A 17,770-nucleotide genomic window follows, 5' to 3' on the forward strand; every position below is an offset into this window, starting at 1 on the left:
AACACTGATTCACAGAGGAAAAAAGTGAGAAGGGGAAACTATTCGACGAGAAAGCAAGAAGACTAGAACAAATATTCTCAAAAGAAGAACTAGCAAGAGTGTTACAGAATCAAGTAATACTGGTGAAATAAAAAGTAACATGGAATGAAGGCAGTAGTGTAATTGTAGCCCATACATGGATGCAAAAATTGAAAAAATAAAAAATGTAGTACACAATGGGTGAAATAGGTCCCGCATAAGAGATGCGTCAAACATGGCGATGCTTTAGGAATATGGATGCTCAGCTTCTTTTATCAATGCAAAGTACCATTAATGCTACAAAATTTTAATTTTGCAAGTAAAATTTTACAACCCACACAGTCAAATACTTTAGATGCACCAAATATTAACAGAATCATTTCTTTTGTTCAGCCCTGTCTGGACATCATTTGTGCAGTCATATGTGTACTCTCTAAGACTGGAGTATAATGTAAAACTACTAATGTTAACTCCTACAACTGTGTTACCTATATTTCCTTCTGCTGTATGCATCACACAGCACTTCCACAACTCTCATATCAGGCAGTAAACCTATCCCCACCCAAGAAAATCTGCAAGGACAATGTTATTACTTACATTACTGCCATCTGATTGTGATGCAAGTGCCAGTGCTCTGTCTTCAATTTCACAAAATTTGCAAACACCAAGTAAATCTTCAATAATCTGTACAAAATAAAAAAATAGGCATCATTTAACTGCCAAAGAAAAGTTAAAATACACATTTCCTATGCCATATAATGTGACAAAGCATGAATATAATACAGATTATGAAAGTTGAATACAAAGTCTGACACTGTATAGTGCAGGACAGTACCAACTGCTGACACTAGTGCTAGTTACAAGACAAGACATTACAATTTAGTTCAGCTGGAGACTTAAAAAACATATGATGAAATGAAAGAATATACCCAGTTAGTTAACAGAGACAAACATTAAATTGTCATGGGGGTGGGGACTGGAATTTGATAGCACAGAAAGGAAGGGAAGGAAAAATTAAGACACCCGGTAGAAATTTGCATACAGTATAATTTCATGTTTTCTTTGTGACCTTCAAACTGGAAAATGGTCTGATGCAGCTCTCCACGCAAGTCTATCCTGTGCAAGCGGCTCTAAATCTGTGTAACTACTGTAACCAACATCCATTTCAGACTGGTTACTCTAATCCAAGCCTTGGTCACCCTCTACAAGTCCGACCCACCCCCCTCTCTGTCCCATTTCCCTTCATTACAAAACTGATGATTCCTTGATGTCTCAGGCAGTATCCTGCCATATCATCCCTTCTTTTGGTCAAGCTGTACCACTATTTTTTCCTCCCAAATTAAATTTGGTATGGCACTCATTAGTTATGTGATCTATCAACCTAAACCTTTACCATTCTTCTACAGTTTCGCATTTCAAAAGCTTCTATCCTGCCTCTGCATGAACAGCTTATCATTTCTGCATGAGGCTATGTTGTGACAGTGCCACGAGATTTAAAAGTGCCGCTACGTCAGTACGCAAACACGGCGATAGAGGCGCTCTGCAGCTCGGCTGAGCGCGGGAGCGCCACCTAGCTATGAACGGCGCCGGCCGCATGCCACGGCACGGCAGTTGAGTGACAGCTACGGAGTTGGTAGCACGAAACCCACTATTGTTTCTACGTTTGTGTATCCACGCAGTTTATTAGTGCATTAAAGGTTATAACACTTTTTGGCGACGAGGTCGGATATTTTTTTTCCAGTGTTGGAGTATTGCGCGTTCGTGTCTGGGCAGACATGGAACAGCTTATGCAAGCGCTCATTGAACAACAAACACAGCTGACGGCTGCTATTCAGGCGTTGTCGACGTCGCTTACTCATCGTCTGTCGTCCTCTTCTCCGCCTCCGTTCCCTCCTTACGACGAGGCCGCTGAGGACTGGGAGGATTATGAGAAGCGTTTGCGGCAACACTTCTTGGCTTTCGGCGTTGTCGACGCCCCGATGTGTAAGTCGTTATTTCTATCTTGGATTTCCCCACGGATCTATCAGCTGCTATCTCAGTTAGCCCCTCTGCGGGAACCTGCCTCTCTGTCCTTCCAAGAAATGTGTGACTTATTGTCTAACTATTACCGAAAAAACACCCACGTCGTTGCCGCCCGCGTGGCGTTTTACCGGTGTCGTAAACAGCCCCATCAATCTTACCGGGCTTGGGCGGCGGAACTACACGGTCTGAGTAGGAAATGTCAGTTTGTCACGGACGCTCATCATGAGTCTTATGCTGATTCATTGGTTAGGGATGCTATTCTACGGCTTGCTCCTGATAAAGAAGTTCGGCAACGTGCCCTACAACTGCCAAACCCGTCGTTGTCGGAAGTTCTAAGCATCGCTCAATCCTTTGAAGTGTCTCACGCTGCTGGCGCGCAAATAGACGCGTGGTGTGATGTGGGCGCTGTACAGTCAACTTTCGACACAGACAATTTGCCTGTTTCCCAGGAGGACGAGGATGTGGCGGCGGTTCACTCGCGTAAACAACGTCGCGTTGGGCCGCAACGCTCGCAGCGGAAACAGCAACCACAGAAACAGATTCGTTCCGCCCTTCCTTCTTGTCCACGTTGTTTCGTACAGCATGACAGGGCCGCGTGCCCAAAACGTTGGGCCACGTATAATTCATGTAGGAAAAAAGGCCACATTGCTTCTGTGTGTCAGTCCCCTCACGTTCCTGTCACCGATGACGAGGCATCGGACATGGATGTTAACTGTGTGCTTTCTCAAACAAATAAGTTGTTTGTTACTGTTCGTGTTCTGGATAAAGACATTCGCATGCAAGTGGACACTGGCTCTGCAGTAACTCTCATTAATTCTCGCACGTATTTGGAGTTGGGCTCCCCTCCCTTGTCTCCAGTTACGCGAAATCTGAGAACTTATAATAAACAGAAAATTCCTATCGTTGGCCAGTTTGATGCTTCCACTGCTTACAAGTCTGTTCTTCGGCCCCTCACGTTTTATGTGGTGGATCATGCGGGCACTGAAAATCTGTTCGGTTATGATGCTTTCCAGTTGTTTGGGTTCTCCATTGATGATGATGTGCACCTCATATCTGAGGATATTCCGTATCAACAGCTGGATGGGTTGTGTTCTGAATTCTCGTCCGTGTTCTCTGCTGGTCTGGGTCGTGCCAAGGATTTTGAAGCCCACATTACTCTTAAACCTACAGCTCGCCCTAAGTTTTTCCGGGCACGCCCTATTCCAATGGCGCTGCGTGCACCTGTCAAGGCTGAGATAGACAGGTTGACAGCTTCAGGGATTCTCCTTCCTGTTACCTCCAGCGAATGGGCATCGCCAATCGTGGTGGTTTCTAAACCCAACGGGAGTCTGCGATTGTGTGGCGATTTTAAAGCCACTGTCAACGCTCAGAGCCTCATTGACACTTATCCTCTTCCCCGTCCTGAGGAGTTATTTACCAAGCTCGCTGGGGGCCAGTTCTTTTCCAAACTTGACTTATCGGAGGCGTACCATCAGTTGCCGTTGGATGCGTCTTCCAAGGAATTTCTCGTCATCAACACTCCTTGTGGGTTGTATCAGTACCAGCGGTTACCATTTGGTGTCGCTAGCGCGCCGGCCATTTTCAGCGGTTTTTGGAACAGCTCACAGCTTCCGTTCCTGGCTGCATCAACTACCTGGATGACATTGTTGTCACGGGGGCCTCCACTGAGGAGCACCTTCGCAATTTGCGTTCATTATTTCGGGTTCTGCATTCGGCTGGGTTGAAGTGCAATCTGGACAAGTCACAGTTCTTCCAACCCTCCATTGTGTATCTTGGTTTCCACCTGTCCCGTGAAGGTATACGTCCTCTACGTCAGCACGTTGCGGCCATCACCGCTCTTCCCCAGCCGTCTACGGTCAAAGAACTTCAGGCGTTTCTAGGCAAGATTGCTTATTATCACAAATTCATTCCATCCGTGGCGGCGGTGGCTCATCCTCTGCATCAGCTGTTATGCAAAAACGTTCCTTTCTGTTGGTCCGACGAGTGTGAGCAGGCTTTTGTTCGCCTGAAGGCTCATTTGCAGTCGGCGCCTTGTCTTGCCACTTTCCGTCCGGGTCAGCACTTGGTTCTGGCGACTGACGCGTCACAGTATGGCCTAGGGGCTGTTCTCGCCCATCGGTATGAGGATGGGTCGGAACGACCCATCGCCTATGCTTCAAAGACCCTCAACGATGCCCAACGGCGTTACTCTCAAATCGAAAAGGAGGCGCTCGCTATCATTTATGCGCTAAAAAAGTTCAGCGTTTTTTTGTATGGTTCTAAGTTTCACCTCATCACCGACCACAAGCCGCTGGTCTCTCTGTTCAGCCCTTCGGCGTCGCTTCCGGATAAGGTGGCTCACCGCCTGCAACGTTGGGCCTTATACTTGTCTCGTTTTCACTATGAGATTCACTATCGCCCCACGGCCCAGCACGCCAACGCTGACGCGTTGTCGCGTTTGCCGATGGGCCCCGACCCGGTTTTCGATCGAGATGAACTACTCTGTTTCCACATTGATGAGGAAGAACGTCGTGCGGTTGAGGGTTTCCCGCTTACTGGTTCGCAGGTCGCGTCGGCTACTGCGCGGGACCCGGTCCTGCGTCAGGTGATCGGTTTTGTTCAACGGGGTTGGCCGGACAGGACCAAGGGCCGGGCATCGGATCCCCTTCGCAACTACCATGCCTTGCCCCTTCGCCTGTCTGTTAGTGAGGGTGTTGTTCTTCTGGCCACGGATGGCGCATCTCCACGGGTCGTGGTGCCAGCTTCTCTTCGCAAAGATGTTCTCAAACTATTGCATGAAGGCCATTGGGGGATTTCTCGGACTAAGTCCCTGGCCCGCCGGCATGTTTATTGGCCCGGTATCGATTCGGACATCTCCCATATGGTCGCTGCGTGTGGTCAGTGTGCTCAACAACTGGCTGCACCCCGTACAATGCCCTCTCCGTGGCCTGATCCGGCGCAGCCATGGGAACGGGTGCACGCTGACTTTGCCGGCCCCTTCCTAGGCACTTATTGGCTCCTGTTGATTGACGCCTTCTCGAAGTTTCCGTTTGTGGTTCGATGTCCGTCGCCCACCACTGCGGCGACGACGCTGGCTTTGTCCAAAATCTTTGCGCTAGAAGGTCTTCCCTCCACGATTGTCACGGACAATGGCCCTCAGTTCTCTTCGCAGGCCTTCCGTGATTTTTGTACTGGACAAGGGATTCATCATGTTACAGCACCGCCTTTCCATCCCCAATCGAATGGGGAGGTCGAGCGCCTTGTCCGCACTTTCAAAAGCCAGATGAAAAAATTCCCTACTGATTTTTCTACCGATGACGCTCTGTTCCAATTTCTGAGTTCTTATCGCTTCACGCCTCTGGGTGATCGCAGCCCTGCTGAACTCTTGCATGGCCGCCAACCGCGCACTCTACTGCACCTGCTTCACCCTGTCAGGCCTAGTCCTGTGTCCCCTAGTGCGGGAAAATACTCGGTAGGCGCCGACGTGTGGGCACGAGGGTATGGATCTCGCCCTAAATGGATTCCAGGGGTGGTCAAGGCTCTTCGCGGCCGCCGGCTTTGTGAAATACGTACGGACGACGGCACGGTTGTTCGTCATTACGACCAGATGCGCCCACGAGTGGTGGCCACGCCGGTGCCACCGCCCCTTCTTTCGCCTCCACCAGCCCGAGACGCCAGTCCTGTCGCGGCTGCTGGTCTCCCGTGCGTGTCGCTGGCCATGGATGTCTCCGCACTGTCCGTGTCTCCCAGGAAGTGAGTGTCTTTTTGTTTCAAGGGGGGAAAAGTGTTGTGACAGTGCCACGAGATTTAAAAGTGCCGCTACGTCAGTACGCAAACACGGCGATAGAGGCGCTCCGCAGCTCGGCTGAGCGCGGGAGCGCCACCTAGCTATGAATGGCGCCGGCCGCATGCCACGGCACGGCAGTTGAGTGACAGCTACGGAGTTGGTAGCACGAAACCCACTATTGTTTCTACGTTTGTGTATCCACGCAGTTTATTAGTGCATTAAAGGTTATAACAGGCTACACTCTAGATAAATATCTATAGAAGAGATTGCCTAACAAATTTATTGTATGGTCTCTCATGTTTTCTTGGTGTGATCAATTATTTGTGTTCTTCTGGGCTTTCTGATATGGCAGGATCCAAGCAGCAAGTACACATAACACTAAAATTTACAGTGTCTGAAGAAGACTACTAGGTTGGTTGGCAAAATATTGTGCATAAAATGAAAACAACTCAGCAGAACATGCAGACACAGGCTTAGTGTTGCATTCCCTAATCTAATTCCTCCAGCACAACCTGTTTTAATTCAGCTTCATTCTACCATCCACATTTTACTTTTATTAACATTTCACTTATAACCTCTTTTCCAGACACTATTCATTCCATTCAACTATTCTTCAAAGTCCTTGGCTGTTTCTGGCACAATTACAATGTCAATTTTTAATTTGTTCTCCCAGAGCAGTCATTTCCTTTCCAAATATCTCCTTGCTTCCTTTTATTGCTTGCTCAATGTATATACTGAATAACATTGGCTACATATCTGTCTCACTCCTTTCCCAACCACTGCAGTTCTTTTGCACACTTTGACTTTTGTGGTTGAAGTGTAGTTCCTGTACAGGTTGTAAATAGCCTTTCTCTTTCTGCATTTCTTCCCTGCCACATTCAAAATTTTAAAGATTGTATTGCAGTCAACAATGTCAGAGATTTATCAAAATGTACAAACACTATATACATAGGTTTGCCTTTCTCTAACCTACCTCCCAAAATAAGTCACGGGCAGTATTGCGCCATAAGTTTCTACAATTTTCCTAAACCCAAACTGATCTTGAAGTTCAACTTCTATCAGTTCTCCCATTCTTCCACAAATAATTTGTACCAGTATTTTGCAAGAGTGACTTATGAAACTGATAGATGAGTGTGATAAACCCAGTGTTATCACTATCTTTTGCCATCTGCCTTGCTCAAGATCCGTATGCTGCTGCAGATGCACATGCAACTGCCCGCGTTGGCATAACACAGGTGTTAATCGACGCACTGACATAAGGCTGCCCTGTTGATGCAGGTATCAACAGCAGGGGCTCTGTCTACAGGGAAGATCTAGAACATTAGCAGTGTTTAAAGACTCAGAACTAGCACCACCAACATCAGTGATGTCAACACTTGTCTATCTCTTGGTCAACGTGAACCTCCCCGGCTTCAGTCTATGCCATACTGTGGACTGTTACTTATTGTGCAGCCCTCAAGATTTGGATATTGTTACACTACCACCCTTGAATCACCTCCAGGTAGTTTAATAATTATACATTGTGCTGTTGACTGTTTTAATCCATAAATAAAAAGATTACAAAAACCAGTGTTCACTTGTATTATGTACCACAACAAAAGTGACACTGTGGACTTAACTTGAATGTGTTCCATTGCTCGAACTGTGAAAACTTGGCATGTGAATTTTGGCACTTCCCTGACACTTTAGGACTGTGGTCTTTTCTGTGACCTATGGACTAATTGTACTGCATGGTCCCTGACATTTACTTCTTTAAAGTCGCCATGGCTAAGCCACTTCTTGCAGCTGTTATGCAACAGCTGATGGCTTATCAAGTTGAAAGTTAACAATGAATGGGAGACCTCCTGGCCAGAGTATTCCAACAGCTGGTGATCAATCCTTCGCTCTTCCCACTGTGAAAGGAAAAATTGGAAGCCTGAGACTGCAACAGCTTTCTAATAAGTTTAACATAAACAACTATGATAGTGCTAAATCCCTTTTCTTATCATCGACTCTCCCACAAACTGTCCCCTCTGATGGAACCTGATAAAACTGACTTTCAAGGAAATTTGTTCTTTTCTGAGCACTTATTAACAAAGACATTTCCATGTGATTTCTGCTCACCTTAAGTCTTACCTATGTTGCAAGCAACTGAGTCAGTCCTATCTACCTTGGGCATCTGAACTCCAGGGGATCAGTCACCAATGCAAATGTTTTTACACCTACCACCAAGGAGTCTTATGCAGAAGACACAATAAGAGGCACAATTGTCCATGCAGCACCCAATAACTAGTTTCAATTGAAAACTTTACAGTTTGATGACCTTTTGTTTGATGAGATGTTGTGTTCAGCACAGCCCTATAAAGTCACAGGAACGATTGGCCATCACTTAAGATTCCTGGGTGAACAGTGAACCCAAACACATGAAGTATTCAGCAGCCAGGGTGATATCATGGCAGTATAAAAACAATAGCACGTGTGTCCCTCTGCCACCCAGGTTGCACCAGCCTGCTCAAACTGTTTTCAGAAGCATCCGGAATGAATATTTGTTGGGTGGATGTTCCTATCTCACAATCACAAGATGCAATGGACGTTAATGTTACACATTCTGCACCATCCACTCCCGGATATTCTTCCAACAAACTGCTCATTGGCTGGCAAGACAGTCAACTTTCAAGTCAATATAGGGGCCACCACCTGTCTCAAATTTTCAAACATATTTGCAGTTAGTGATATGTGTACTTACTCCATTAGTTCAACAGTTGGTAAATTACAACAAGCAACATAGTCCATTAAAAGGTCAATTTACCACAGAAGCCATTTACAAAAATATAACCAGGGATTTAACTTTATTAGTCATAAACAGTGGTGATAGTGAACTTTCTCAATCTGGACACATTTATGTCCTTTGGATTTTCCTTCAATGACATAGTAAACCTGGCCTCAGAGAATGTTCCTTATCCACAATTAGACATACTTTGCACCAAATTCCCCAAAGGTTTTTCTTCTGTTCTAGGAAAAGTGAAGAATTCTGAAGTTCACATTTCACTGAAACATACAGCACAGTCTCGCTTTTTTTTTATCTCGGCCTGTAGCACTGGCTCTCTGGGACCAGTCAAGGCTGAATTAGACAGGCTGCAGGGATTGGATGTGATGGTGGGCTACTCTCCGGGCTGTCATCAGGAAACCATATGGCAAATTCAGACTGTGCAGGGTCTTCAAGTTCACAGTGACTGCTCAAGCTGACGTTGACACACAACCCATTCCAAAGCCAGAGGAACTGTATGCAAAGCTGGTGGGTGGACACTACTACTCTTAAACTGACCTCACCAAGGTGTACTTACAGCTCCCATCACACGAATGTTCCCAGAAGATACTGATGATTAGTACACCGCATGATTTATACAAATAAAAGTGGTTTGCCTTCAGGGTCTCTGGTGGCCCAGCAATTTTCCAGAGGTTCCTGGAACGGTTGCTTCACAATGTGCCAGGTTGCATTAACTATTTGGATGGCATTTTTGAAATGCCACCAAGTACCATTTAGTGAATCTGAAGTTACACTTTTTTGTTTCGCAGGAGGCAGGATTAAAGTGCAATCTCAGCACATAAGAATTTTCACCGTCTTCAGTGGAGTATTCAGGCCACATCCTTTCTCAGACAGGTATGTTACCAATGCAGAAACACGTCAAATGAATGCAGAAAGACGTCCAAGTGACTGAATTTATGCCTCAGCTGGTGAGCCTCAAGCAGCTCCAGACCTTTATTGAAAAAATTACATATTATGGAAAATGCATTCCAGTGGCATCTCTGACAGCTCATCCATTACATCACTTGTGTAAGAAGCTGGAAGTTTTCACGTGGCCGGCCACATGTGAAAGGGAGTTCCAGGAACTCAAACTGTGCCTACTCTCAGCTTGTTTAGCAATGTTCCAACCCACGAAGCAGATAGTGGTGGCAGTGGATGCATCAGACAACAGGGTGAGGGCCATCTTCAATCACCAAGAAGCTGCCAGTTCAGAGTACCACATCACTTACATTTCACAAACCCTCACCTCAGCAAAAATGAAATACACTCAAATTGAAAAGGATGGACTAGTTACTATATTCACTTTGAATGTATTTCATTTCTCTCTTTATGGAACAAAGTTCTACCTGGTAACAGACCATAAGCCACTGATCTCACTGTTGAACTCAACTGTTCATTTCCCAGGTCATACTGCTCATTGACTCCAGAGCTGGGCATTATTCCTCTCAAGATACACCTATGAAATCCGTTTCAGAAGAACATTCCAGCATGTAAATATGGATTCACTTTCCCAACTACCATGGGTTTGGAGTACATGTTCGATCAACAGGCAATTCTTTGCTTCCACCTGAACGACAGACCACAACAACTTTCCCCATTATGAAAGCCTGCATCAGTGCGCCACAGATGCAAATGCCATTCTTAAATAAGTTCGTAGCATCGTCTTGAGAGTGTAGCTGGAGTGATCAGTCAGGCAACAATCTACTCCTTTTTGGGATTACTATTGGCCATGGCATCATTTGCTTCTAGCTGACTGTTGACTACAGTCCATACTACACTGCGTATTGATCAACACCCAGACCTACATCGATACTCCGCAGTCCACCTCAAGATATGTGGCAGAGGGTACCCCATACCACTACCAGCCATTTCCTTTCCTGTTCCACTTGCAAACAGAATGAGGGAAAGCAGAACACCTCTGAATTGCTTTTCTGTCTTCCTTTAATCTGACCTGGTATAGATCCCAAACATTGTAGCAGTACTCAAGAATAGGTCACACTAGTGTCCTATATACCATCTCCTTTACAGATGAACCACACTTTCCTAGAATTCTCCCAATAAATCAAACTCCACCATTCACCTTTCCTACCATAATCTCATTCCATTTCATATCGCTTTGCGACATTACGCCCGCATAGTTAAACGACGTGACTGGGTCCAGCAGAACATTACTAATGCTCTATTCGAACATTATGGGTTTGTTTTTCCTACTCATCTGCTTCAACCTAAATTTTTCTACATTTAGAGCTAGCTGCCATTCAAAACCCCAACTAGAAATTTTGTCCAAGTCATCTTGTACCCTCCTACAGTCACTCAACTTCAACACCTTACCGTACACCAAAGCATCATCGCCAAACAACCACAGTCCACCCTGTCCGCCAAATCATTTATGTATATAAACAACAACAGCAGTTCTATCACACTTCCCTGGGGCACTCATGGTGATACCCTTGTCTCTGACAAACACTCATCATCGAAGACAACATCCTGGGTAATGTAACTTAAGAAGTCTTTGTGCCACTCAAATATCTGTGAACCTATTCCATATACTTGTCCCTTGATCAACAGCCTGCAACGGAGCACTGTCTCAAACGCTTTCTGGAAATTTAGAAATATGGAATTGCCAGTTGTCCTTCATCCACAGTTTGCAGAATATCATGTGAGAAAAGGGCAAGCTGAGCTTCGCCCAGGTGACGATTTCTAAAATCATGCTCATTTGTGGATGTAAGCGTCTCAGTCTCAAGAAAATTTATTATATTTGAACTGAGAACATGTTCAACAATTCTGCAGCAAACCAATGTTAAGGGTATTGGCCCGTAATTTCATGTGTGTTATTTTGCCCTTCTTATACACATCTGTGCATTTTTCCAGTTGCTTGGGGCATTGTGCTGGGTGAGAGAAATGCGATCAATGTGAGCTGAATAAGGGGCCAGTGCGGAGTAAAAAACCATGGGTTACCCTAGTATGGCCAACAGGAAGATGGCCAAGAATGGTAGATTCCCACAGGAGGAGACAGATGGAAGAATGCCACATGGCTGGCGTCTCCTTGACTGCATGAAGTTTATTAGACAGGGAGATAGCCTCCCAAGAGTCAGCCAATGATTGAGCAAAATGAGATTTTATGTTAAGCCACAAATTCACCCTCAGAGGCTACATCTAAAATGGGTGGGGGAGGGGGAGGGAAGACAGGGGTAAATAAATTGTGTGAATTCCTAAGGGACCAAAATGCTGAGGTCATTGTTCCCTAGACTTACATATTTCTTAAACTATCTTATTCTAAGACCACTACACACACACACACACACACACACACACACACACACACAATTTACATTGTGCTGTCAAAAATATCGCAAAAACAAGTGTTCATTTGTGTTGTGTACCACAAATAGCATTGATTGCTGCTTCAGACTAGTTTTCAAATGGAAGATAACAGTGCAACAACAACAACAAATCACTTCCTTCATAGCACAGCCAGTTCCCACTGAACAATACCACATTATAGCCCTCAGTTAAGTCTGTCTTCAGGTTCATGGACTACCTTTTGATCTTTTGTATCCTCTTCTTTCTTTATGAGTCAGTCACACACCAGAAAGTCAGTGTTGCTTTGCACCAGAAATGAAAAAGTCATTTACTTCACTTTCATGCTCCATACATATTCTGTCTTCTATGTGCTAACTGGCATGTAACAGTACTTGAAGTCTCTTCTAACAATCTCTTTGTTGCTCTGAATGTATGTAATGTATTTTGTTTCATTTTTTGCACAGTCTGAATTTCTGTTTAATAGCTTGCATCCAGGAATCTTTCTATTACTATCATGTGTATACTGAAATGCAATTGCCGCAGCTAGGATTTACGGCAGTGTCTGTACCAAAGATTTCATAAAGCACTTGATCCTTGGATAGTTCTTGATCAAAAGTTTCCCTTTTCAAAAGTTTAGCGTTTTAATACGTATTTGAGTATATGTCTAACATTATGTGATACCAATAGGAGGTTTCCCTAGATCTCAAAAGTTCTTTTTCACAAGCGTGAAATGTTAAGTAAAAGTAGGCAAGTATGGGGCAGTCCATTGTTCTAAGCAGTAACATGATTTCTTTAATATAAAAACAATGTCATACATAATTATCTAAGGTGAATAATTAATAAATACACGTGGGTAATTGTCAAAGCACAAAATAAGTAGCAAATTTTCTGAAAGAAATGTAATGTGTAACTGTTATGAAAAATATCTCATACTGAAGAGTCAGATTTATAACAGGGTCATTCCATGTCAGTTCAACCAGGGGCTCCAGCTCATAGTCTCAGATTTGACTGAAATTCAGTACACTAATTCTACCATGTGTGGAACACTCATGTACAAAGTATTAGTTTCCCATGCCAATTAGTTCCAGAACTATGATTTGTGAAAGAAGGTGACATGACCCAGAAATTGCAACCTGCATCTGGCAATCTATCTTCAGGCCCAACTTAAGGTCTCAATAACTTTGGAACTATTCCACAAGTCCAGTGAAATTTTTACAACCCAGTACCATACATTTAGATAACACACTCCATGAATCAAAACACCATCAACATATTTCTGTGGGAAAAAAAATCCAAAATGTGATTAAAAATGTAATACATTAAAAGGTACATGTTGTAGGTGCCCTCTATGCCAAATACAATTCACTCAAAAAGGGTATAAATTTTTTGTGGTAAGCTTAATGTGGCCTAAACACACACAGAACTCATCCTGCCCATGTCAGTCACAAAAACTGAGTTACACGCACACGAAAATACAAATATTTGAAAAATTACCTGAAAAACACGGATTTTCGAAGTGTGGTAGCACAAAAGAGACAAGTGGTATCCAATCCAAATTTCACACACTGCATAAGTAGACCATAATGATATATATCTAAAAATTTCAGCATGTTATTGCAAGACATTTGTGTACAATGGAAGTTGACAGATGTATTTGGGATGTGGCCATTGTTCCACAACACAATTTTGTAAAAACATATCGTAAACTGTTCTGCCTCTTCTTATCGTCTCCCACAACTGTTTAATCACTAAGCAACAACATATAGACAGATTAACACAACCTATCATTACTATTTACTGCACCTTAACTGCTAAAAACCAGTCGATTGTGCTTCGAACAGAAGTTCTCCCACACTTTAGCTACTGTACTCTGTATATTGAGTGGCAAATTGCACTGTCTTCTTGACACAGTGGTAGGAACTGGAACTGTCATACGAATATATTCAAAAGGAATCCAACACCTTTTTTCCCAAAAGTGGCCAATGAAATGATCTTGCTGGTCCTGCTGGTGCCAAGAAGTTCACAAATACATCACCTTCTGCTTCACAGCACTCTGCAATACATCCCAAGTACCATATGTCATCATAAACAGCAATAACATAGCAACCTGGTTGTATGTTGCTGCTTTTGCTTCTGAATCCTGAGTCAGACACACTGTGAAGACACATGATGTGCATGAACCTATAGTTATAACCTGACAGTCTGCTCATCTGCACATTGTCAGAGTCTGCTGGAGAGAAGTGATGATGGCTCCTTGTGCCTGCAACAGTTTTAACGTGTTCTAGTCTGCTTTTTAGCAACTCTTCGACTGATTTCACCTCATCTTTCAAAACATAGAATGACTGTATTCCAGAGATATTTTTCTGTACCCAGGTAAATAATTGGTGTTAGAATGTGACCTTCTGTAGGGTGCTGCAGAATAGCTTGTGATGCCATGTGCTTAATGGTAGCACCAATACCATCACATACATTTTTACCATGACTAGCTGCAAAAAAAATTCATTCTGTGTGAATCTGAAAATCATGGTAATGCATGCATAAATTTTTGAGATTTTTACAGTTTTTGTACTGACTAGCTGCCCCATTACTAGAGTATTTCCCAAAATGTATGTGAGGCAGCTTGTTTTTCACATATGCCATGACAGTGTGAATATGGACATGAACTGCAATGGCATCATGAATTAAGCAGTCACTAAAAACGTAAAAACGCACAGGTTCATGACAGACACATCACCTGATTCACCTCTACAGTAAATCGCAAATGGCTGGAGAGATGCTTGACTGTTGTCCCAATGATATTCTTGGATGGCATCTTGAACTATAAATGAATAATTTTCAGAAAAGTCTAGTATTACTACAATTTCATCTTGTTTCAAATTATCCCTACAAAACTGGAGATAAGCCAATTGTGCTGTTGCCGTGAAGCTGTGTGTGGTCAATTTGTCCGTTTTTTGACAACATATTTCAACAAAATCTTCCACTGTACTTTGCTTTGGGCAAGACTTGTGCGATCCATGTGTGTCCATTGTTTATAAGAAAAGAGTTCATCGTCATCAATAAGGGGTTCACCATATAATTTGTTATTCATGTGTTCTGCAAGATTTGCCTTACCAGGACACTTTTCACACCTGTGTATCATGCACTTGTAGGAACTGATGTCACACACTAGCAGCTTCATTGCACCTTTGTAATCCAGACCAGAATCCTTTATAGCAACAAACATCAGCTTAGCATTTTGTTGGGTCTCACATACACCAACATTGTGAGTGTCCCTTGCACTTACAGGCTCAACCCATTTTGGCCGAAGATTGAAAAAAAGATGATAAACTTACTTTGGTATTGGGATACTTTTCCTTGAATTCTACACATAGTTCTGATATGTTGCATAGCAACAGTCTTTTTTGCATCTGTACACGTACATTTCCCATTTTCACTGTTACATAGTTCTTTCTTCCAGGCATTAATCGGCTGTAGTCATTATTTTCATAAAACTCCCAACACTAGCACCTTTATTTCTGAACTCAATTGCTTACCCCAAGTTCGATTCCCGGCGGGGTCAGGGATTTTCACCTGCCTCGAGATGACTGGGTGTTTGTGTTGTTCTCATCATTTCATCATCATCCAGGAAAGTGGCGAAATTGGACTGAGCAAAGGTTGGGAAATTGTACGGGCGCTGATAACCATGCAGTTGAGCGCCCCACAAACCAAACATCATCATCATCACATCAATTGCTTACCCTGAGCCTGCTGAAGTTGTGGAAGCGCTCCTTGGGTTGCTTTTATTTTCCTAGCTTACTTTACCATATATGTAGAAACACTGAATTCCTTTGCAGTGTAGTCAACAGACCAGCTGGAAGGTGCAAGGGTAAAGATAGCTACTTTTATCTGGCGTGGGGATATGGTACATTTTTCTTTCAAATCATGCCCAATTTTGTCCAAACCAGAGCGTGTTAGCTATTTTGTGTTTTAATTCCATTTGAGCTTCTTGTAGTTTTCTTCTACCGTAGCTGGGCCTGTCTCTTTTCCCAAGTTTGTGTGTCTTCATGGGAGACAAACCAAGAGCAGTCACTGAAGTATTTAATTGCTCATTTGCTGTAGTTGTAGGTGGCTGATACTCTTCATCACTGTCATGTAAATTATCAGAATATTCTTCATTTTTTAGCAGTGTAACACACCTGGAACATAACTTTTGTCCTGGTTTCATGTTAAGTCCCATGCACTGATTCACTTTCAATATGGATTTTATATCAATTTCTCTGAGACTACACCTCTTATGAATCCGAAATGGATCAAAACAACTTCTTTGTAGGAAAGAATACTTATCCAGAAACACTTTCATATGATGATAAACACTAAAGTTTCCTGGAACTGTACTTCTTGTGCCCGCAGGGTGTATCCCGGATCTCCACAGCAACAAATCTTGGTCCGATTCCTCAGATCGTATAGTACAAAGTGAATGCCTCATGTTGATCCACATGTTGTTTTACATTCAGATGCTTGTGCTCTACCAATACTGCAACTTGTTTGAACAAAAGCACCACTAGTACCCTCTTATGCATCCATACTGACTTTCCACAACAGTACTGAGCAGTCTGAACTAGTCTTAAAAACATGAGTAACCTGTAATTATTGTTTGTTTCCTTTGTTGTTCCTGCCTAACAATGACTCATTCTGTCCCAGAAAACTACCATTGTTTAACTTCGTGTTGGCTAATGGTTCCCAACAATTGCTGCAGCTTTATCTGAAACAAGCTGTCTGCATCATCACTATTACTTGCTAAATCGTGTTAAAAGAAAAATTAACCAAAAACATCTCTGTCAACTTGTATTGTACGCAAATGCCTTGGAATAACATGTTGAAATTTTGCCACATATTATACTATATTCTACTTACGCAGTGTTTGAAATTTGGCTTGCATATCATTTGTCCCTTTTGTGCTACCACACTTAGAAAATCCATGTTTTTCAGGTAATTTTTCAAATATTTGTATTTTCGTGTGCAAGTAACTGTTTGTGTGACTGTATGGGGAAGATGAGTTCTGTGCATGTTTAGGCCACATTAAGCTTACCACAAAAAAATTCATACCCTTTTTGAGTGAATTATATTTGGCTTAGAGGGCACCTACAATATGTACATTTTAACGTATTACATTTTAATCACATTTTGGAATTTTTTATTTTCCCTCAGAAATATTTTGTTGGTGTTTTGATTCATAGAGTGTGTTCTCTAAGTGGATGTTACTGGGTTGTAAAAATTTCACTGGACTGTGTGGAATAGTTCCAAAGTTATTAAGACCTGAAGTTGGGTCTGAAGATAGATTGCCAGATGCGGGTTGCAATTTCTGGGTCACACCACCTTCTTTCACAAGCCATAATTCTGGAACTAATTCGCAGGGAACTTAAAATTTTGTACATGAGTGTTCCACACTTGGTAGAAATAGTGTGCTAAATTTCAGCCAAATCTGAGACTATCAGCTGGAACATTTTCTCAAATTGGTTGAATTGACATGGAATGACCCAACAGATATATTTATAATAGATATATTAGCTATCAAAATATATGAAACATATCAGTATCTAAGAGGGTTTGTAAAATCACTTCAGAGTAATGAATTAATGTATCTACTTTTCTAATAGTGGAAAAATAGTTAATTCTTAAGAACACAAAATACATGGGTGGCAGAGGTCACATGACTCTAATGCTGTAGGAAGATGTTTTTCAGTGTTATGATTGGCTGGATGTTGTAACATAAATTAATCCTACAGTAGGAAAAGTGTCCAATTCCTGAAATACGATACCCTGAGGAGCATCAACATACAGTTTTTTAAAATAAGTATTTTCACTTTGGAATCATTTCTGATATAAAGAGATGAAAT

At 42.8% G+C, this 17,770-nt stretch overlaps 1 protein-coding gene across 2 annotated transcripts in view; it reads right to left on the reverse strand.

Annotated features, from left to right (window-relative positions):
• The window catches only part of LOC126108803 (uncharacterized), a 244,045-nt gene that overhangs the window by 186,845 nt on the left and 39,430 nt on the right, over positions 1 to 17,770 (reverse strand). For both annotated transcript variants that reach the window (XM_049914167.1, XM_049914168.1), the window contains exon 6: positions 616 to 702. In XM_049914167.1, coding sequence (XP_049770124.1) covers positions 616 to 702 — 87 coding nt within the window. The remainder of the gene's footprint in view (positions 1 to 615; positions 703 to 17,770) is intronic.

Source organism: Schistocerca cancellata, chromosome 11 (assembly GCF_023864275.1).
Source record: "Schistocerca cancellata isolate TAMUIC-IGC-003103 chromosome 11, iqSchCanc2.1, whole genome shotgun sequence".
Classification (NCBI taxonomy): Eukaryota; Metazoa; Arthropoda; class Insecta; order Orthoptera; family Acrididae; genus Schistocerca; species Schistocerca cancellata.